This window comes from Ostrinia nubilalis, chromosome 12 (assembly GCF_963855985.1).
Source record: "Ostrinia nubilalis chromosome 12, ilOstNubi1.1, whole genome shotgun sequence".
Taxonomy (NCBI): domain Eukaryota; kingdom Metazoa; phylum Arthropoda; class Insecta; order Lepidoptera; family Crambidae; genus Ostrinia; species Ostrinia nubilalis.
The window spans coordinates 4357990-4381007 of NC_087099.1; the positions used below are offsets into that span (position 1 = coordinate 4357990).

Here is a 23018-nt window from a genome sequence, read left to right on the forward strand (position 1 = left end):
TGAATCTAGATTTATAGTCAAAATATACCATAGCCGGGTTCGAATCCCACCACCGCTCAACTATTGTGGTGAGCCCACTCGTAACACAAGCTTATTCAGCTTAACACGAGGGGCTAATGGGACTATTAGTAATTTGGGCAATACAAATTGATAATAATCTTTAAAAAAAAAGTTTTCACTAGACCTATAGATAGTGGGTGTTCTTCCCGTCAGAAGAAAAAGTCAAATCTCCACCAGCATCTTCAAACGACACTCCAAGTCATAATCAAACTGCATTAGCCAGGGACCGCATTATCTGCTTTTGGCACACGCCTTAAAATGCCGAGTTGGAGTCATTAGGGCATGATTAATGCCCTCCCTTTTGGATTAAGCGCTAATCCCGCGAAAAAAACCCTATCGTCGACTAAAATAAACGACGTCACTTTTTTCCGGGAACTTTTTAATTTAATACCACCAAGTTTTGGAGCGTCCACAATTTTGGAGGCCTCGTTAAAATTTTTATAGTTGAAACTAATTTCATAAGTTTAAGTAGGTATTAATTATTTTGTTTTATTACTACGAGTAAGTAGCACGTAATTTTCAGGTCCAATTATAACATCTCAATGAAAAGCCTCTAAATGAACAAATATTAGGTATCGTCATTGTACTCTACCGAAACCTTTGTCCAGAATCGTTGAAATATATTTCAACTTTAGAACTATAATATAAATCAACTCGCCGCCTACTCGACCTCAGAGACCGCAGTTGTTCTCGCCCAAACTTACGGTTTAAAACTGAGAACAAAACGGAATATAAAAGGACAGAACTGCGGCGAACTAGGCGCCGAAGCGGACTTCCGCACTCGAGTTGCAATGCAGTCTTAGGATATGCGACCCACTCTATTTCACTTGAGAATTCAACATTTTGTCTACGTGCAGTTTATCGTGACCTTCACGTCAAAATGACAGCATTTTTCGCCTAAAATCCAGTAAAGAAAAGTCAGAGACCTGAACCAAACTTCCGCACTACATGCAGCAGCTTGCATCCCATGCATCGCTGCATAGCAGGTGTCACACGAAAAGCGCTTTCTGTCGCCTTTTTCAGACTCAGACCCAGCTTTTTTCTGTCTTTTGCATTTTACCGTTGGGTTTTAAATGTCAAGGTGAGAAGAAGTATTAGCACGGTAATACTATCTATACAGTATTCCAACTCGGCCATATTTTTGAAATAAATGTCAACAGCCGCGCGGTACGTCACGGTATGGCAACATGCGATAGGGCTGTCCACCTGCAGACCCTATTTTCATTACATCTGCCTACTTAGAATTTCTATCTAGTTTTGTGAGTGTATTTTGTGATTGTAATTTTTAATTTTATTTTGACAAACAAAATACTTCGTGAATGAAATAGGATAAAAATGCATGTTGTTTTGTGATTAGTAGATTTAATTAAAAAAATATATTTGTGTTAAGATTTAGTAACAAATACTTATAAATTTGCGACCGTAAAATGTATGCGCCTCGACTGAGGAGTACAAAATGCTTGTTTTTAAACAGTAAGCGCTCTTTTTTTATAAAAATAATTACAAGAACCTATTTATACAGGGTGTTAGGTAAATGGGTTTATAAGTCGACATTAGCCCATGTTAACATGTGCATATAAATGATATGGTGAAGTCAGAAAATTGATATCATCATTTTAATCATTTTAATTTTCATACAAATCTGATTTTATAAATTTTATTTATGTATGAAAATTTTAAAAAGTTAAATGATGTTATCACTGACTTCACCATACTATTTATAATTATGCATATGTTAACATGGGCTAGTGTCGGCTTATAAACCCATTTACCTAACACTGTAATAAATAGGTACTTGTAATTATTTTTATAAAAAAAGAGCGCTTACTGTCACATCGTCCGTTTATTACTGTGGCACATTCGCGACACCCCCGAGTTTTGCATGTCGAGCGCATACCGAGATTTGAATTTCGAAGGAAAGCTTGCATTTCGTCCGTTTATATGAAGTTACAATACTGTATGATAATATTACCGTGGTATTAGCGCGTGATAATTCACTCGTGCGGAGGTTGGAATGAGGATCAGAGGCGTGCGGTGTCTTTAGAAAATGAGCTGTAGATTTCATTAGGGAAAATCAGTGATCCATCTTGAAATATGTAAAACTAGCGGCTATCACTGATTACGACTGAAGCTGAAAAAATCTAACCTATGACCAATGTATCAGAGATCGTAAAAATAATGCATTGTTGGAACGCTAAGTTTGTTTTCAGGTGGATCACATCGACGAATAATCTTCCTAGCGATATATTTTCCCAGTACGAGAATTTCTCTGATGCATTTCTCTGATGCTTGTAAATGTTTAAGAGTTTTATTAAATATTAAATTGCAAAAATACTGTACCTACATTTTTTGTCGCAGAAACTTCAAGAAACTAAGCAAGGCGCGAAAATAAAAAGACAAAACTCCAACAAGTAAGTACACAACGAACAACTCTTTCAAGCGAACTTCCATACCGCACTTTTGCATCTATGCACCCTGTTACTTGGAAAACTGTACAGTCGACAGCACACAGACTCTAGTATACATTTTTGTTGAAAATTCATCTCTATTACAACTGCATAAAATACCACTGTTTCGCTTGACACGCCGTCGTCTGTACATCCCTCAGAATTCCCCAAGAACTTAACACCGTCTGAGACAAACTTTCTTTTAGGTTTCTCGCCATTCGTCAGGCAATAAACGTCTGTGCCAGACGGAGTAATGGACCCCGTGTCATTCAGAAGCCATTAGACGCCCGTTTTAGTGTTTATCGATGATTGCAGATAAAGTATTCAGTGATAACGAGAGACCGATAATTGTGTGCAATTGAATATGAATCAAGCGGGGTGCCTAAAGTAGAGAAACATTAGAAGTAGAAAATATCTGCCTGTCTACATAAACGAACTGTCTAGGCAACGGCTTCAGTACCCTTTATTATAATGAATATTTGATGACTTGAATCATTTTACATTTTTATAAGTAGACAGCAACACATTACGGTGCCAATCTCGATGTAGTGTAACTCTTGCAGAATCGCAATTATACGTCTAGGAAAAATATGAAAAATAATACTTCATATTGTTACAGGATTCCCTTTGCAGTCAGCTTAGCGAGAATTCAACTGAGATTTCAATGGTTTTATTCCTTTTCGCGTACCTATTGTGCCGCGAAAAACGACGTCGGGCTTGGCAACTGCTGGACAATATCATTTGACTGACCCTTATCACAAAATATAACAGAAGGTAAACTCATGTATGTACCTCGCTTTGCATACCTCTCTCGCTCGCACGCTCGGCCGTCGCGCTAGGGTTGTCTTGTCATGTGTTGCGTTTATTTCGTTGTGATAGAAAAATGTTACTCTTAATATTATGGAAGAGAGACAATAACAGATATCCACGTATACTTATGCAGTTATATTTAGTACGTTATTATAGTAATAGTTTGCAAACAAATACACGAGAAAGAAGTAGTATTTAGTTGAGTGGTTGACACTATTATCCAATAATTCCTAAATCCTCTCTAAAACAATTCGATATTCCTAATAATTGAGTTGGCTTTCAATTTGTCAACGTTATACGAACTATTGAAATACAAATAAATACCTTACTTACCTCCCGGAATCAACTGTTAGTTTCAAAAACGAAAATTTAGTTTTTAATGTTGAGTTAAAGCAACCGTCTACTTAACAAATGTTATAATACCCCTTTTTTGTTGTTCACTAATTTTCGCATAAACAAAATAATTTTACGAACGCGTGAGCAGCGTCACTCAAGCGAACGCAGTCGCGCCTCGCATTCGTCCAAGACAGTCTTGATAACGCGTACGTGAGCGGTGTCTATGTGTGCGTGGCTCGAGCGCGCTTAGTATGGAGTTTACCTTCTGTTATATTTTGTGCCCTTATGTCATATTTAATATAGATGATAATCCTTTAGAGACGGAGACTTTAAAAAGGAAAAAGGAATTTACGGGAAAAATTTCAGTAAAATGGGAAAATGTATTTGTAAAACGACTTAAACGAAACACGTACATATTTTAATGCAAGCAGAAAGACTACAGCCCATTAAAAACCGTCAAATATTTTTTGTAACACAATCTATAGTCCAATAACTAAAATGTACACTAACCTTTAGAAGACCGAAGACCTCAAATAATACGATTGAATTCACAACCTACCCACGTAACACGAACATACATTTCAAATCATATCAAAATTCATACAAAGGCAGCGACCAGCCATCCTTGATAGATAATACGAATAGATTCCGAGCATTTGTGTGCTGCACTATTTACCTTAGCTTGTGAGAGATAAGACTCATTTTACATCGCTGTTGCTAGTGCTACAAGTGAGGTACACAAGCTGACATCTAATAATATGTAATAGGGGCGTCGCACTGAGCCCATTCATTAGGCGATGAGGGTTGACACTTTGCTTACTTCACGAGGATGAATTACTGTTAACAAGTGCAATTCGCAATAACAACATATTGGAGTGGCAACCCTTATCATGTGTGCTTTTGTTTCAAATGTATTTTAGACAGCTAGTTTCATAAAATGAAATATTTTCAGTTTGACCCTTCTCTACAAATGATAAACAGATTCTTTCTATTTCTTTTCATACCAAACAAAACTGACAAATATAAGAAATGCAAAATTAAAACGGCACATTTAGGCAGTCTTATCGCTAGGAACTCTATTTGAAGGACCTATAAATTAATCTTACGGCGAAATGAAAACCAAAGTAGTACTTATTTAATTATTTCAGCAATATCTCTCTTTAAGTAAACAGTAAACTCACTGATAGAAAATCGACCATCGACTCCGATACCCAAAGAATTGTAATAACGCAAAGAAATTCCGGGAACACATCTCAGAGATCTGGGTGCCGATGCCATAGCATGGTTCGGAATACAAAATACCTACTCCGTCATCTGCAAACACGTCTTAGCACTTTATAAGCGCCACCAAGTACTGGTGAGTTCGAGGCGAACCGATTTAGGGTAAAACTAAACACTCTGGCATCTTATGGGGTCGGAATAGATACTATTTTACAACAAAAATGTGTATTTAATATGGTGTGGACTCAGTGGCGGATTAAGAGTATCCGAGGCCTTAAGCACAGAGCCTGTGTAGGCCCTCTATTGCTTAAATGGACATGGAAGGAATGGAATGGAAGGTAGAAAGTATAAAATGAAAGTTCATCAAAATAGAAATATTGTGGATGAATCTCGATAAAATCTATACTAATATTATAAAGCTGAAGAGTTCGTTTGTTTGTTACATTTTAAAAAACCATTTATAAATCCTATGAGAATATTTCGGCTTCTACGCGGACAAATTCGCGGGCGCAGCTAGTGTAGGTAGGGTTGCCAGGCGTCCGGCTTTAGCCGGATATGTTTGGCTTTTTAGGGACTTGTCCGGCCTGTCCGGCTTTTGTTAGGCTTTTTATTTGGTTGCCGCGCCAGGCGAAAGTCGAGCCACAGAATCATATGAAGGATCATATCAGGATGTTGGTGAGCAACTCACTCATGAGCTGACACTAATTGCACCCCCTCTCCCCCTCCGGCACATGTCCGGCTTTTAGGGTAAAATATCCGGCCAAATGAAGCACAAAGTCCGGCTTTTGTGATTTTGGACCTGGCAACCCTAAGGTCAAAACAGGAAGCGATCACCGAATGGTAAGAGGCACATTGAATATCAGACCCAAGCTCGAGAGATGTCGACTGATGAAGTCTACGCTCCGCCCAGCGCCCATCCAACTCCAAAACCCCGAAAGCTTTCAGCTCGAGTTGCAAAATCGTTTCGAATGCCTAGGAGACTGCGAAAATGTGGACGAATACAATGACAGGTTCGTGGAAATTGTCCAAACGACTGGGTCTAAGTTTTTTAAAACCCGTCGTTCAAAAGGAACCAAAAAGATCTCTGACCTCACCAATCAACTCATGGAAGAGAGACGGAACTTGGTTTTGCAGTCCTCTGAAGATGCTGCTCAGTATCGGCGCCTTAACACCTACGCCAATTTAATACAGACCGTATTAAAGAGGCGATTGAGCGAAACAAGGGCTCTAAAGTGTTCGCAAGAGATATGTCTGTTGGCCAAAGTCAACTGACCAAGCTGAAGACAGAGGATGGCAGAGCCATTTCGTCGGGGCCGGAGATATTGGAAGAGGTTGAGAAGTTCTACGGACAATTATACACGAGTGCACGCGCACCTGTCACAAATCTAGCCGAAGACCCAAGAGCGAGACTGACCCGACACTATACCGAAGATATCCCGGACGTCAGTCTGTACGAGATTAGAATGGCTCTCAAACAGCTGAAGAACAAGGCACCGGGTGATGATGGAATCACGGCTGAGCTTTTGAAGGCAGGCGGAACGCCGGTACTAAGGGCTCTTCAGAAGCTGTTCAATTCCGTCATCCTCGAAGGAAAAACGCCTACGACATGGCACAGAAGTGTGGTGGTACTTTTCTTCAAAAAAGGTGACAAAACCTTGTTGAAGAATTATAGACCCATCTCACTTCTGAGCCATGTATACAAGCTGTTTTCAAGAGTCATTACGAATCGTCTCGCTCGCAGGCTCGACGACTTTCAGCCTCCCGAACAAGCCGGTTTCTGAAAAGGCTTTAGTACCATAGACCACATACATACGCTAAGGCAGATTATACGAAGACCGAGGAGTATAATCAACCACTTTGCCTGGCGTTTGTGGATTATGAGAAAGCCTTCGATTCGGTCGAGACCTGGGCAGTGCTACAGTCTCTCCAAAGGTGCCAAATTGACTATCGATATATCGAAGTGTTGAGGGGTTTGTACAAAAACGCCACAATGTCGGTCCGCCTCCAGGATCGGGACTCGAAACCTATCCAGTTGCAGCGAGGGGTAAGACAGGGAGACGTCATATCTCCAAAACTGTTTACCACCGCCCTGGAAGATGTCTTCAAGCTTCTGGACTGGAACGGATTTGGCATAAATATCAACGGCGAGTACATCACCCACCTTCGATTCGCGGACGATATCGTAGTCATGGCTGAGACCTTGGAGGATCTAGGCACAATGCTCGATGGCCTCAGTAGAGCCTCTCAACAAGTGGGCCTCAGAATGAACATGGCCAAGACAAAAATCATGTCTAATGTCCGTGTTGCACCCACTCCTCTGAAGGTTGGAGACTCTACACTCGAAGTTGTTGACAATTATGTATACCTGGGACAAACAGTCCAGTTAGGTAGGTCCAACTTCGAGAAAGAGGTCAATCGTCGAATCCAACGGATGGGCAGCGTTCGGGAAGCTTCGTCATATACTCACGTCCGAAATACCGCAGTGTCTCAAGTCGAAAGTATTTGACCAATGTGTGTTGCCAGTGATGGTATACGGATCTGAGACGTGGTCGCTTACTATGGGCCTCATAAGAAGGCTCAAGGTCACCCAAAGGGCGATGGAGCGGGCTATGCTCGGAGTTTCCCTGCGTGATCGAATCAGAAATGAGGAGATCCGCAGGAGAACCAAAGTAACCGACATAGCTCGCAGAATTGCTAAAATCAAGTGGCAGTGGGCGGGGCACATAGCTCGTAGAGACGATGGCCGTTGGGGCAGGAATGTTCTTGAGTGGCGACCACGGGCTGGAAGACGTAGCGTGGGCAGGCCTCCTACTAGGTGGACCGACGATCTGGTAAAGGTCGCGGGAAGAGCCTGGATGCGGGCAGCGCAGGACCGTTCATTGTGGAAAACCTTGGGGGAGGCCTTTGTCCAGCAGTGGACGTCATTTGGCTGAAAAGAAAGAAAGAAGAAGAACCCTAAGTGTAGGTATGAAATGAAACGCCAGCAGAGGATGGAGGCCCCTGGAGAACAGGGGCCCCAAGCACGTGCTTGTAGTGCTTATACGTTAATCCGCCACTGTGTGGACTGTATTTCGTCCAGAAACGGCTGACCGAAGCGCGTGACCGATCTGTAAACATTCAAGTTTCGGCGCGCTTAGTTTATATTTGAGGGCGGCTTACGTGAATGGTAATGAATTTGATGTATGCTGAAGCTTACATGAATCTAAATTCATCGTATTTATAATCTTGAGACGCTATTTGTGCTCGAATAGCGCTCTTTAGGATACATTTACATAAAATCTATGTTAAACTTTTCTGTTTTTAAAACTGTATCGAATTAGTTTAGTTTCAAACATTTATATGTGGGTGACATATAAATAAATCACACCACATATCTTTAAATTACTTTGCTAGTTAGAGGCAACTTATATCGCTGAAAACGATTTTAATACGATCGAAAATATGATATGATATTATTACCATTTCAAACCCACATAGTACGAAGACCCTGTATAGCCCTGTACCCACAAAATATACTTTATTTATACACCTACCCTATCCAGCCATCCAAAAACATGCAAATGAAGATATAAGGGCGTGTAACGTATAAGTTTTACAAGCGCATGCCGACCTGTCTATGATTTTCATAGGGAGCGATATTAAATTTTCCAGTATAGGTTTTGGTACAAGCCATCGCATATTGACGAACCTGTTTTAAAGCTCACTAGCGAGCTGTTACCATATCGAGTACGTGTTCGAAAGCCTATTCCGAACGTTACGAGCGGATCGTGGCGAGCCTAGGATGGTTTATGTAGGGAAACAAAAAACGCTCGCATCGTGTAGGTACTAGGGTGGGTCAAATAACGAATCGTACGAGAAAAGCATGGAAATGCGCTGTATTTAGAAATACTAGTGGAGGTAATGTTCTACACAACTTACAAGTTATGAAGAAATAAATGTCGTTAAAATAGCCAAGAACATCAAAAAGGAGCCAAATATTCTCCTAAATCTATGTGGATGATTACAGTGACAGCTCTCTAAAACCAAATATCGCTTTGTTGAATGTCGGTACTTAAGATAATTTCAGGAGTGAACTTTACAACCTTTAGGTACACTCTATCTAACAGTTTCAGATACAGTTCACTAGTGGCTAACCAGCTTTAAAGTTGCAATGTGCGCCTTGACAATGATTACGTCACTATACACCGTACGCCTTTTCGGATAATCTCGGATAATAAAGCGGGTTACGTCAAAGCCAACTCATTTCAGAGGTACGCCTTTGTGTTCGGAAATTCACCTTTTTCCACATACAGGCAGCTGTAGTCCACGCTTATAGAAACTGACAGTCATTCAAACAAATACTTCTGAATAATTTTGAGACCCCATTTTTGTCCTTGTGATTAGTACACACAAGTTATTTTAGCTAGAAGCCTCAAAGAAACATTACCTATCTTTCTGAAGGTTGGGTAAAATGTAAAAAATGACGGTAACATTTAAAGGTATCGTTTTTTCTCCGGGCGTGCAAATAACCCCGGAGGGTCTATAAAACAGGTCCCTCCGGCAACAGTAAATACAAAAAAATTAAAAAATAACAACCCCGAATTATCAGCTCTGCTCACTCGAACGAAAAATTATAGAGCTTTAAATTAAAACGGGGCATACTCGTCAAAGAGAATATTATATTGAAAGGTACGTAACTAGGGGAAAAAATGACACAGTGACCTAGTTCACAGAAGTTGTGCAAGTTTGCGTAGATATCGGGAAGCAGAATGGTAGAGCTGTAAACAGTAGGCTCATTGTGCTGTATGGACGACAGCACTTCAAGCCAATATACTAGGGCATCTTGCCTAGTTGTAACAGGGGCGGTTTTGTAATAGAAATGTAAGTCAGCGTCAAATAGTTCGTGTCACCCAAAGTAGTCAAAAAGTTCGCCACACGCCTTTGTTACAATTGGAATAAGGATGTGTTGTTAACTTTTTTACCACTTTGGGTGTCATGAACTATTTGACGCTGACTACACCATACCTCGAAAATACCTCAAGCTGGAAAATAGTATTGGGGCGTAGCGCCCAAAACTGAATTTATAACTAATTTCTACTTACTTTTTGACAAATAGGAATAAATTATTTTGGTAAAAGTAATCACTTTATTGTTTCATTTGTTAAGGCGCAATAATCTATCTTCTATCTATCTATATAAATAAAAATGAATTGTTGTTCGTTAGTCTGATTAAAACTCGAGAACGGCTGGGCCGATTGAGCTGATTTTGGTTTTAAAATGTTTGTCGTAGTCCAGGGTAGGTCTAAACGGTGAGCAAATAAGGAAAAATTGCGATGGCTTAATTATTGCCTTTAAGGCGGAACAGAGTGCGCGGGGTCAGCTAGTTATAAAATAAAATGGACCATTCTATCGCTAAGAGTCTTGTTATGGACAAGATTTCCAATTTTGTATTCGATGATAACGATTTTGGGAATCAATTTAGTGTGGGCCCACTGTTAACACTTTTACTATGTGAAACTGTGTGTTGTACTTTCTAGTTGGTCTTTATGAATGATGACCGTTATTTTATCTTACTTATTTCTTAGCCACGTCGTAACTGTGATGTGATGATACAAACTTCGCGAAAGACTACCGCGATACGAGGAGAGAATCCATAAAAAAACTTTTAATACGACTTGTGGGGCAGTTTCGGCACTCATTTGCTTTTCAACAATAGATATTAAGGAATGAAGGGTATGCCACACTGAATGCGTTCTGCGGGCAGCGGTCAGGTCAAAGTGAACTGAGTCCGCAACGTATGAAGAACATTGTCGGTCAGGGCAACTGTCTGCGGTCCGGGCGAAACAATCTGTCAGCGGTTGTGACAAGTCAATGTGTTAACCATGCGGTTTGCGTTCTTTGCGCGTGGCCGCACGGCCAGATCGCATCAATATGAAATGTATGCAACGTGTTAATGAAAAAGCGCAAAACCTCAGACACCCCAACTTATTTTTATTATAAAAGAATTATGTAGGTAAATTATTAAAATTAATTTTCGCGGATTATTTACGAAGATATTCACTCTTTTTGTTTTCGCCCCGCGCACTTGAGATCTCTTTTTACGCATTTTACCTTTTACACGCTCATTGCAAGGCATGCACGCCTATGAGTAGGTTAGTAGTTAACGTAGGTAGTTCATTCACCTCTGATAATAGAGTTAAATAACGATTAAAATTAAAATATTTTTTTGGTTAAAATTTGACCCTAATTTTTTATCAGTGGAATCGATTCTACTCTCGATTCCGAACAAACTAATTTCAGGTTTTGCGCTTTTTCATTAACATGTTGTATAGAACGACAATGTTCTTCATACATGATGCAAGCTACGTTCAGTTTCAACTGGGCGCTGCCCGCAGAACCCATCCAGTGTGGCAAAGCCTTCAGGGTATATTTTACAGAAAATCGGTTACAAAATATAAAAAAGTTTTATAATAATCTATCGTGTAACCCTACACAAGATTAAACTCGAGCCCCTTGAGCATAAATTCAAGCGCGTGATTGTTTGCGATTCAATATTTACAGCAGAGGTACCCAAACTTTTTATCGCCATGTTTATCGGATTTGCGAAATTGTTTTTGCTTCAGACGGTACAAGGGAGTAAGCATTTTACATAATATTCTTTAGTTTTAAACCTTAGTGTCAGGCTATTAAAGTCTATTATATTTGTAATCTTGAACTTTCATCTCAAACAGCATAGGTAAAAAGTTTCAAAAACAAAAATGTTTTATTCAGGTGAAGTTTTTACTCCCGCAATATTCGTAAGTTAAGACGCGTGGACAGTTATTTTCAAGACTGTTTACTTGAAGAAATCTTGCTTGTTTATACGGACGAGTTATGGATAATGAATTTTGTTTGAGCATGCCCAGTACAGGGCCGAAGCTAGGGTCAGTTTAGGTCTATTGGGTAGCACTGACTTATTGGAGGAAACTACAGGCAGGAGAAAAGTAAACATAAGTTTTCAAATTGACCTACTATCTACAAAACTAGATGATACTCAACTATAATTTTCTTTAAATTTTAATTATAGTTCTAAGTGGCCATACTGACTGACTGAATTCACTTTAATTTGTAACATGTGGATAATCGATTTGCCCTAATTTCACTTATTTTTTTACCCTATATTGTTAACAAACGTCATTTATAATATCAAATACAGAAACTTTTTTAATAAAAGTGCAAAAAGGGTCCAAATTAACAGTCACTTTGGGCAACTGGGACCCAATTGTCCAACCAATACGGCCCTGTGCCTGTCTCATTTCGTATTCGCAGCACGTGTGGTCCAATAAAAGTTTTGTAAGGGTTACGCTTCGGTGAATAAACGCAGCCCGTTGGCATTCCGTCGTCAAATGACACAAAACGTACCGATTATGGAAATTGCTAGCAAAACAAAGTGATAAATTCAAAGTATCGGGTGCGGTGGGATAGCTTTTGTATCATAAGCAAGGGAAATTGGATGTGATTCGAGATATAAAGAATCTTATATGACGAATGCGATTGAGCGCCATACAATGAGGATCAGTACTGTTGTAGAAAATTCAATAAAACTAGTATCTACGTTAATCTTTAAGACATAAGAAAGATATATCTTTTTGAATTATCCAAATCGGACCATTACTTACGAAGATATTAAGTAATAAACATAGGCCGTTTTTGCCGCTAAAAGTCAACGTACGCAGGGCCGCGTGACGTCATTATATCCGAATCGAGCGCAGCCGGCGTACTATTGGCATGGAAAATATTTTTTTCCAGCTAAACTATCAGTTTTAGAAAAAAACTTTTTATAACATTTATTCATCAAAATAAAGTAACCTATCGACCAGTAATTTTTAAAAATAAAAATTGTGAAAAATAAGTATCGCTATGTCCAAAAACCACATTTTCATAGGATTCGATGCAATGCGGAGACGCGGTTGGGGTGAGTGTAACTTAATGATTGTTTGTATTGAACATAATAATACATAATATGATGCTAATACCACAGAATAAGTAATAGTAAATACCCAGTTTCTGGCCTGGGGGGGGGTATGTAATACCCAGCTTCTGGCCGAGGGGGAGTCATACCCAGCTTATGCTTATGGGCTGGGGGGAGGGGCTAGCCTTACCCAGCTTCTGGCCTGGGGGGAGGGGGGGGGGTGTCATACCCAGCTTCTGGCCGAAGGGGAGTCATATCCAGCTTATGGCCAGGCCATAAAGCCTGGGGGGAGAAGGAGGGGTCAAGTCATACCCAGTTTCGGGCCTGGGGGGAGGGGGGGGGGGGTAAATCATACCCAACTTCTGGCCGAGGGGGAAGTCATGCCCAGCTTATGACCTGGGGAGAGGAGGGGGGCGGGGGAGTCATACCCAGCATCTAGGCTAAGATTAAATAGATTTCCAGGAGAAAGCAGCTGTCCTTTTCTGCAGCAGCTGGCCCGCCCATGGGAACGGCGAATAGATAGGTAGGTACGTAGGTTTAACTCAGAAAAACTAAATAACAGGTAGGTATTGCGTGTACATCGAAATGATCTTCATAGCAATGTCTTGTAGCCTAGGGAGAGTGAATCTGCCTCAGCTATACCTTATTGTTAGAAGTAAATAAATTAATACTTATACATTTTTATATTTTACTTGGAAGAAGATATGACTCTAACAACACTTATGAACACTTTATTTGAATAAATCGCCAAATATACCACCGCGGAGACCCCAATCGCGTCTCTGCGTTCCATTGAATCGTATGAGCGTATGGATTTTTTGCGTTATTTTTCACAATTTCTATTTTTAAAAATTACCTATCGATAGCTTACTTTATTCTGATGAATAAATGTCATTACAAGGTTTTCTCTAAAACTGATAGTTTGGCTAGAAAACAATATTTTCTATCCACGCAGTACGCCGGCAGCGTTCGGATCGGATATAATGACGTCATCGTCCCCGCGCCGGGCGGTCAGTGAACTTTTTTAGTAATTTGGCCATAACTTCGTCAATTTTTGTCGTAGAACAAAAATGTTTGGACTGTGTATTAAGGATTTCTTAGCCCTATAAATCTGCATTCACAGCTAAAAATCGAAATGATCCTCATTATGCAAACTTTTGTGTCAAGATCAACAACAATAACTGAAAGCGTTCCAAATTCCAATGTTATTTGTTTACTTCGTTTTAGATGTCTAATGTCTATGTTAGTAATAACCTCTTCATAAATGTATACGGCACCTGAGGGATATAACGCAGACTAGTTTATTATATTGTAACTGTAACCGCGCCCCAAGTTGGGTAAATACTTATAAATAATAAAGTAACGTTTTCGAGCATGTGGAAAAAAGGATTTCCCTTTATGGACCTTTGAATCTTGTTTAGGGAATACAAAAACTAACGAGATATTTAGGCGTAAAAGGGGCGAGAAACGCTTCGAACAGGTTAAAGACAAGTTATGACGATAAAAAATCGTTTCCAGTACAAATAACGAGTGGTTTTGAATATAATCATGGCAATGTTTTCAAAAATGAATTTTTTGTTTTTTTTTTCATACAACTTTAAAGACGATTTTTTTAAACTTGTACATTTTATCTACTATCGTTCTCCTTAGCAGATATATTTCGGAGATCTGCTTCACTTACAATCTCGGAGTCTGCCTCAACTATGAGTGCTGATGGTTGTCTGCATCGATGGACTACGCGGTCCATCGCGGTGGCTTCCCTTTTGCATATTTTTTTTGTTACATCGCTGCGGAATCACTGTTACGTCGCTACTGCATAACTGTTACGTTGCTGCGGCGTCACTGTTATGTCGCTGTTGCGTCACTGTTACTTAGCTGCGGCGTCACTGTGGCGGGCGAGGCGGCAGCGGGCCCGGGCCCCGAGTGCCGCAGCCGCGTGGCAGCTTCAAGCGCTTGCCGGCAGCGCTGCAGCGCTCACACTGCGGACGTACCTTGATGTGCGGCAGAGCGAGCAGCCTCCTCATCTCGTGGATGGCGGACGCGGTGGCGGGCGAGCCGCGTGGCCGCTTCAAGCGCTGGCCGGCAGCGCTGCAGCGCTGTCACAGCGGACGTACCTTGATGTGCGGCAGAGCGAGCAGCCTCCTCATCTCGTGGATGGCGGACGCGGTGGCGGGCGAGCCGCGTGGCCGCTTCAAGCGCTGGCCGGCAGCGCTGCAGCGCTGTCACAGCGGACGTACCTTGATGTGCGGCAGAGCGAGCAGCCTCCTCATCTCGTGGATGGCGGACGCGGTGGCGGGCCGACGCGGCGGGACGCGTGGCCGCTTCAAGCGCTTGCCAGCAGCGCTGCAGCGCTGTCACAGCGGACGTACCTTGATGTGCGGCAGAGCGAGCAGCCTCCTCATCTCGTGTATAGCAGACGCGGTGGCGGGCCGACGCGGCGGGACGCGTGGCCGCTTCAAGCGCTGGCCGGCAGCGCTGCAGCGCTGTCACAGCGGACGTACCTTGATGTGCGGCAGAGCGAGCAGCCTCCTCATCTCGTGTATAGCAGACGCGGAGGCGGGCCGACGCGGCGGGACGCGTGGCCGCTTCAAGCGCTGGCCGGCAGCGCTGCAGCGCTGTCACAGCGGACGTACCTTGATGTGCGGCAGAGCGAGCAGCCTCCTCATCTCGTGTATAGCAGACGCGGAGGCGGGCCGACGCGGCGGGACGGCCGGCAGCGCTGCAGCGCTGTCACACGGACGTACCTTGATGTGCGGCAGACTCGTGGATGGCGGACGCGGTGGCGGGCGAGCCGCGTGGCCGCTTCAAGCGCTGGCCGGCAGCGCTGCAGCGCTGTCACAGCGGACGTACCTTGATGTGCGGCAGACTCGTGGATGGCGGACGCGGTGGCGGGCGAGCCGCGTGGCCGCTTCAAGCGCTGGCCGGCAGCGCTGCAGCGCTGTCACAGCGGACGTACCTTCATGTGCGGCAGAGCGAGCAGCCTCCTCATCTCGTGGATGGCGGACGCGGTGGCGGGCGAGCCGCGTGGCCGCTTCAAGCGCTGGCCGGCAGCGCTGCAGCGCTGTCACAGCGGACGTACCTTGATGTGCGGCAGAGCGAGCAGCCTCCTCATCTCGTGGATGGCGGACGCGGTGGCGGGCAAGCCGCGTGGCCGCTTCAAGCGCTGGCCGGCAGCGCTGCAGCGCTGTCACAGCGGACGTACCTTGATGTGCGGCAGAGCGAGCAGCCTCCTCATCTCGTGGATGGCGGACGCGGTGGCGGGCAAGCCGCGTGGCCGCTTCAAGCGCTGGCCGGCAGCGCTGCAGCGCTGTCACAGCGGACGTACCTTGATGTGCGGCAGAGCGAGCAGCCTCCTCATCTCGTGGATGGCGGACGCGGTGGCGGGCAAGCCGCGTGGCCGCTTCAAGCGCTGGCCGGCAGCGCTGCAGCGCTGTCACAGCGGACGTACCTTGATGTGCGGCAGAGCGAGCAGCCTCCTCATCTCGTGGATGGCGGACGCGGTGGCGGGCGAGGCGGCGGCGGGCCCGGGCCCCGAGTGCCGCAGCCGCGTGGCCGCTTCAAGCGCTTGCCGGCAGCGCTGGCGGCCTTCTGCAGCGGGCGCCCGGCCGCTTGTCACCACCACTGTGCAGGCTATGCGGTCGTACACCTAGGACGAAGACAGCCATGATAATAACACCAATTAAGTGTTACTTTTTATACACATTTTACATTCGCAACTGAGAGCCAAAGGCGTTGGGACGCTGCACCGAAAAGATATCGCTGTATCGCACACCGCTCGTGTCCGAGCCACAGATATTTCTATGTAAGATGACGCAGCGATAGCGCTCCGGTGTCGCACCGCCGCCGCATCGCAACGTGTGCTTTGGCTCTTAGATGACCGCCTGAACCTTTAGTGCCCGATTTGACTACTATGCCAAAGGTTACGGGTGCCATCCCTGCAGAATACCGTCGGCCGTTTGGTGTAGTGGTTCAGAACGGACTACTATGCCGAGAGGTCCCGGGCCTTCAGGTTCAGAATGTCCAATTCCCAAAATGTCCAACGGTTTCAAAATGTCCAATTCCCGGAATGTCCAATTCCCAAAATGTCCAATTCTCAAAATGTCCAATTCCCGAAATGTCCAATTCCTGAAATGTCCAGTTCCCGAAACGTCCAATTCCCAAAATGTCCAATCTACTATTATGATGTGATTGTTAGATAAGTCCTCATAGGCTTTCTTAAAAATATTTAATAAATAACCATACTTAAATTTAAATAATCATATTACTCATTTATTTATTTACAAATTATTCTTTCCTTTTTAGCTCAATAGAAAAAAATATAAATAACTATACATACTTGTACGAGTATAAAGTGCAGTAGCTACAAATTTTTTCTACGTAATTTTTGCAAATAATACAAATTTTCTATGTTTATATGCCGATTTTGCAAAAACTAAACGCATTCGTACATAAATATATTAATTATTCATTTTTAAGAAAGGCTATGAGGACTTATTTAACAAACCCATCATAATAGTAGATTGGACATTTTGAGAATTGGACGTTTCGGGAACTGGACATTTCAGGAATTGGACATTTCGGGAATTGGACATTTTGGGAATTGGACATTCTGGGAATTGGACACTTTGAAACCGTTGGACATTTTGGGAATTGGACATTCTGAACCTGAAGGGTCCCGGGTTCGATTCCCGGCCGGGCAGAAATTGAAATGATGAATTTTAATTTCTGTGACGGGTCTGGGTGTGACTATGTATAATATTTATGTATTTAAAAAAAAAAAGTATATAAGTAGTATATTCGTTAAGCTAGCACCCATAACACAAGCATTAAGTTGCTTACTTTGGGGCTAGCTGGCGCTGTGTGAAATTGTCCAAAGATTTATTTATTTATTTATAATACGAGGCATGACCTTAAGGGTGTGCCGGCAATGTATGCGAAACTTGAACTAAAGCTTGAATACTTTAAGCTGTATGTTTTCCTAATAGAGAAAATAAAACAAATATAACGCGATGTGATAATCCTTACCTCTAAGAGGGCTCTCAGCTGCAAATCATCGAGGACGCTATGGAACAGATCGGGGTCCATGAACAGCGGCCCGTCTTGCAGCACCGCCACGTCATCCAGCGACTCGGCCACTAGGTTCACAGCTGCGGACAAAAATGTAGGTCAGTACGATTGAATTGTAAGTTAAGGGTAGCAACTATGAAGAAGCCAGTAATATTGGACAGTGAGAATACTGGAAAACATATAGAGTCCCGCCCAGTGCAAACCGAAAACAACATGTGTAGTCCAGTCATTACGTACATTCAAAAAAGAAAATGAATTTGCGCTTCTAATTTTTTAATATGTTGTAGGGGATACCTAGAAAGGCTTAACTTGAGATTGTCGACCAAGCTTTCCTAGGAGCTTTCGCCGCCATGTTGAAAAAAGGGGTAAAATTTGTTTTTCGGCAATAACTCGGCTATCCGATGAGACTCGAAAATTTTTGTAGGACACTTTTTGTAGCTTTCTTTGTGCTCTACAATAACGCCCGAACCATTTTTAGCGTATCATGCATCGTTATCGAGATATCGATCGATAAAGTCAAAAATTTTGGACACAATTTTTGTTTTTTGCTTTTTTTTCTTTGGGTCTTAATAAATATGAAAAATTGTGGAATTCAAACTTGTAGAGCATATTCAGACCTACAATTTCCTTCTTGGATTTTTTTATGTTGGACAAAAATTACGATCTCCAGCGCGCCGCAAAGTCGGTGAATCCACACTCAGCGTCGAGCGAGCTGCTCGCTCGGTTGTGTCTGGATGTCGAATCGAATGGGAAATTGTTCAGGAAATTGATGGGATAAAAAATAAGTACATAGCAACAAATTAAGGATCACACAATAGTAATTTATTAAACAAATAATTTGTTTGTGCAGTAAAAAAAAATATTTTTTTACAATACAAAATAAACAAAACAAAATAAACGGAAAGAAAAATATTTTTTTCTGCACTCGAGACACGAACGATGGACTTTTTTTATGTCTTTTTTCGCTTGGATGGTCCAGGCTGAAGATCTTCGTCCTCCGTAAACTCTTCGAGTTGTTGTGTCTGTTGAACCGTTGGAAATGATGCTGATTCGATGAGAGCATCGTCATCATCATCGTTCCAGACATCGTCGTCGTCGTCAAGCAAAATGTCGACTCTGGCGACGTTACTGCATGTTTTCCCACTGCAGTGCATGCAAATAACGGAGCAACTGATTCCCGCTTTTCTGCACCCACAGGCGGCCTCACAATTTCCTTTACATTTACAGGAAATGAGCTTTAATAGTTCAGGCGGAGCGGGTTCGGCGGTGCTGGTGATTGGTTCGAGCCCTCGATTGGTCTGTCGCCAACCCCATCTTTGTGGATCCTTGAAAAATCCGAGCCAGGTTTGAACCTGGAGATACGTCCGGAAAATGTGTTGACGCACAGCGCTTTTGGTTGGAATGATAACGGTTACCTACTTGCCCGAACGTGAGATTACCTGCTGTCAAGTGATTACTTGCTCAGTGCCTGCTGCGTAACGTGAGTTGTGAGAGATCGGAGGATCAGGAAGCCGGTTTGCTTTCAAACGGACGCTCTATGCGGGCACGCCGTTATAACGAGTTTACAGCCAACTAGATATCGAAATTTTTGCCCAGAATATCGGAACCCTCGATTTACACTACGCACAGCAAAAACTCAACACGATACGATATACTAACTTGAGCGCGCTCGACGCTGAGCGTGGATTCACCGACTTTGCGGCGCGCTGGAGATCGTAATTTTTGTCCAACATAAAAAAATCCAAGAAGGAAATTGTAGGTCTGAATATGCTCTACAAGTTTGAATTCCACAATTTTTCATATTTATTAAGACCCAAAGAAAAAAAAAGAAAAAAACAAAAATTGTGTCCAAAATTTTTGACTTTATCGATCGATATCTCGATAACGATGCATGATACGCTAAAAATGGTTCGGGCGTTATTGTAGAGCACAAAGAAAGCTACAAAAAGTGTCCTACAAAAATTTTCGAATCTCATCGGATAGCCGAGTTATTGCCGAAAAACAAATTTTAAGCGTTTTCCAAGATGGCGGCGAAAGCTCCTAGGAAAGCTTGGTCGACAATCTCAAGTTAAGCTTGTCTAGGTATCCCCTACAACATATAAAAAAATTAGAAGCGCAAATTCATTTTCTTTTATTTGCCTTTTTTTCGGACGAAATGACTGGACTAGTGATAATCTTCTTCGTTTGTCAAAAATAAAAAAAATAAATCAAGTGACGCCAGCTGGTGTCGTTCGCTAGTAGCTAAGACAGTAGCGCCATCTAGTAAGGAAGGGTGACGTTATTCACATTCTCATCCCCTTTGACCATCGTGAGGAGTCCTCTGTTTCTCTCTGGTAAATTAGAGAGGGTTGTACTCTTGCAGTGGAGAACTGGAGACTAAATGACCTGATGATGATGTAAAAGTAATATTTAAAAGCCTATTTGCTGCAATAACTATGTATACTTAGTCAGAGCGGAGAACTTTGATACCGCGATGCAGGATTGTAGATGCGGTGGCGTGTGCCACAGTAAGGTAGGTGTCAGCGCAATTTGTTAGGTGATTATGACTGTAGTGGCGTGGCATGGAGGCAAATCGAACCTTAACTTCGAACTCCTCCTATGTTTTTCTGATTATTTTCGTTGCGGGTCCAATGACAGTTTAACTTTCTCCTGGGACAAACTTGACCTTCACTGGTTGGGTTTTTATTGGCGGTCAAGCTGTAGATCCTGGCTACACAGGTGTTTCAGCGGTGGGAAAGAGAGGTGGGAAAGAGAGGTGGGAATAGTCCCGTATGATAGATGTCGCCACAACCACATGGTAGGGTCACGGTGGCGGGCGCGTTTTTTTTTTAAGTGACAGGGGGTAAGTGATAACCGTCGCCCATAGACACCCGCAGTCTCAGGGGCGTTACAGGTGCGTTACAGGTGCGTTGCCGGCCTTTGCGTCCTCGTTGCGCCGGCTGTTGAACTTCTGTATGGTTTAGTCAGAAAATTGATATATTCATTTCAATTATTTTAATTTTCATACAAATCGGATTTTATAAAATTTATTTTGTATGAAAATTAAAAAAAAATCATGATATCAAATTTCTGACTTCACCATATCATTTATATGCCTATGTTAACATGGGCTAGTGTCGGCTCATATACCCATGTACCTAACACCCTGTATACTGACCGGCTGCGCTGGCCTCCTCCAGCATGAGCTGGTGGCTGGCGGGCGCGTCCTCGTCCTCCTCGTCGTCGACTGCAGGCGCCGGCTGTTGGACTTCTGTATTATTATATACTGACCGGCTGCGCTGGCCTCCTCCAGCATGAGCTGGTGGCTGGCGGGCGCGTCCTCGTCCTCCTCGTCGTCGACTGCAGGCGCCGGCTGTTGGACTTCTGTATTATTATATACTGACCGGCTGCGCTGGCCTCCTCCAGCATGAGCTGGTGGCTGGCGGGCGCGTCCTCGTCCTCCTCGTCGTCGACTGCAGGCGCCGGCTGTTGGACTTCTGTATTATTATATACTGACCGGCTGCGCTGGCCTCCTCCAGCATGAGCTGGTGGCTGGCGGGCGCGTCCTCGTCCTCCTCGTCGTCGACTGCAGGCGCCGAGCGTCGCTGCGCGGAGGCGGCGCCGGCTGTTGGACTTCTGTATTATTATATACTGACCGGCTGCGCTGGCCTCCTCCAGCATGAGCCGGTGGCTGGCGGGCGCGTCCTCGTCCTCCTCGTCGTCGACTGCAGGCGCCGGCTGTTGGACTTCTGTATTATTATATACTGACCGGCTGCGCTGGCCTCCTCCAGCATGAGCCGGTGGCTGGCGGGCGCGTCCTCGTCCTCCTCGTCGTCGACTGCAGGCGCCGAGCGTCGCTGCGCGGAGGCGGCGCCGGCTGTTGGACTTCTGTATTATTATATACTGACCGGCTGCGCTGGCCTCCTCCAGCATGAGCTGGTGGCTGGCGGGCGCGTCCTCGTCCTCCTCGTCGTCGACTGCAGGCGCCGAGCGTCGCTGCGCGGAGGCGGCGCCGGCTGTTGGACTTCTGTATTATTATATACTGACCGGCTGCGCTGGCCTCCTCCAGCATGAGCTGGTGGCTGGCGGGCGCGTCCTCGTCCTCCTCGTCGTCGACTGCAGGCGCCGGCTGTTGGACTTCTGTATTATTATATACTGACCGGCTGCGCTGGCCTCCTCCAGCATGAGCTGGTGGCTGGCGGGCGCGTCCTCGTCCTCCTCGTCGTCGACTGCAGGCGCCGAGCGTCGCTGCGCGGAGGCGGCGCCGGCTGTTGGACTTCTGTATTATTATATACTGACCGGCTGCGCTGGCCTCCTCCAGCATGAGCTGGTGGCTGGCGGGCGCGTCCTCGTCCTCCTCGTCGTCGACTGCAGGCGCCGGCTGTTGGACTTCTGTATTATTATATACTGACCGGCTGCGCTGGCCTCCTCCAGCATGAGCTGGTGGCTGGCGGGCGCGTCCTCGTCCTCCTCGTCGTCGACTGCAGGCGCCGGCTGTTGGACTTCTGTATTATTATATACTGACCGGCTGCGCTGGCCTCCTCCAGCATGAGCTGGTGGCTGGCGGGCGCGTCCTCGTCCTCCTCGTCGTCGACTGCAGGCGCCGAGCGTCGCTGCGCGGAGGCGGCGCCGGCTGTTGGACTTCTGTATTATTATATACTGACCGGCTGCGCTGGCCTCCTCCAGCATGAGCTGGTGGCTGGCGGGCGCGTCCTCGTCCTCCTCGTCGTCGACTGCAGGCGCCGAGCGTCGCTGCGCGGAGGCGGCGCCGGCTGTTGGACTTCTGTATTATTATACAGGGTGTTGATTTCAATACCCGCCATATTTAGGGAGTAGATTAAGTAGCTTATTCTGATCACGAATCAGCAAAAAAACTGACTTCCAAATTTTTTATTATTATTTTTTAAATACTACGATTTCCATAATCGACCACTACAGTGCAGAATAGTCCCCCAACGCAAACGGCGCGCGGCGCTCACCCGGTGACCCGGGCAAGCGCTGCGCCCCCCGTCCCGCGCCCCACTACCCGCGCTCGCCCATGAGTCAGTCAACTATCAGCCACAATCAGCTGTGAGTTCAAATACGACTACTGGACAGAGCTTAATCCAAATCTACCCTAAAAATGTAATGAGTAAATTAGTTACTTACATCTTACACCTTATCATGTT

At 44.3% G+C, this 23018-nt stretch overlaps 1 protein-coding gene across 1 annotated transcript in view; it reads right to left on the reverse strand.

The window, feature by feature from the left end:
* LOC135076829 (peripheral plasma membrane protein CASK) overlaps positions 1-14856 on the reverse strand; it is a 374414-nt gene extending 359558 nt beyond the window's left edge. Inside the window, exon 1 of the mRNA XM_063971297.1 lies at positions 14796-14856. Coding sequence (XP_063827367.1) covers positions 14796-14828 — 33 coding nt within the window. The 5' untranslated portion in view covers positions 14829-14856. The remainder of the gene's footprint in view (positions 1-14795) is intronic.
* Positions 14857-23018: the final 8162 nt, after the last annotated feature.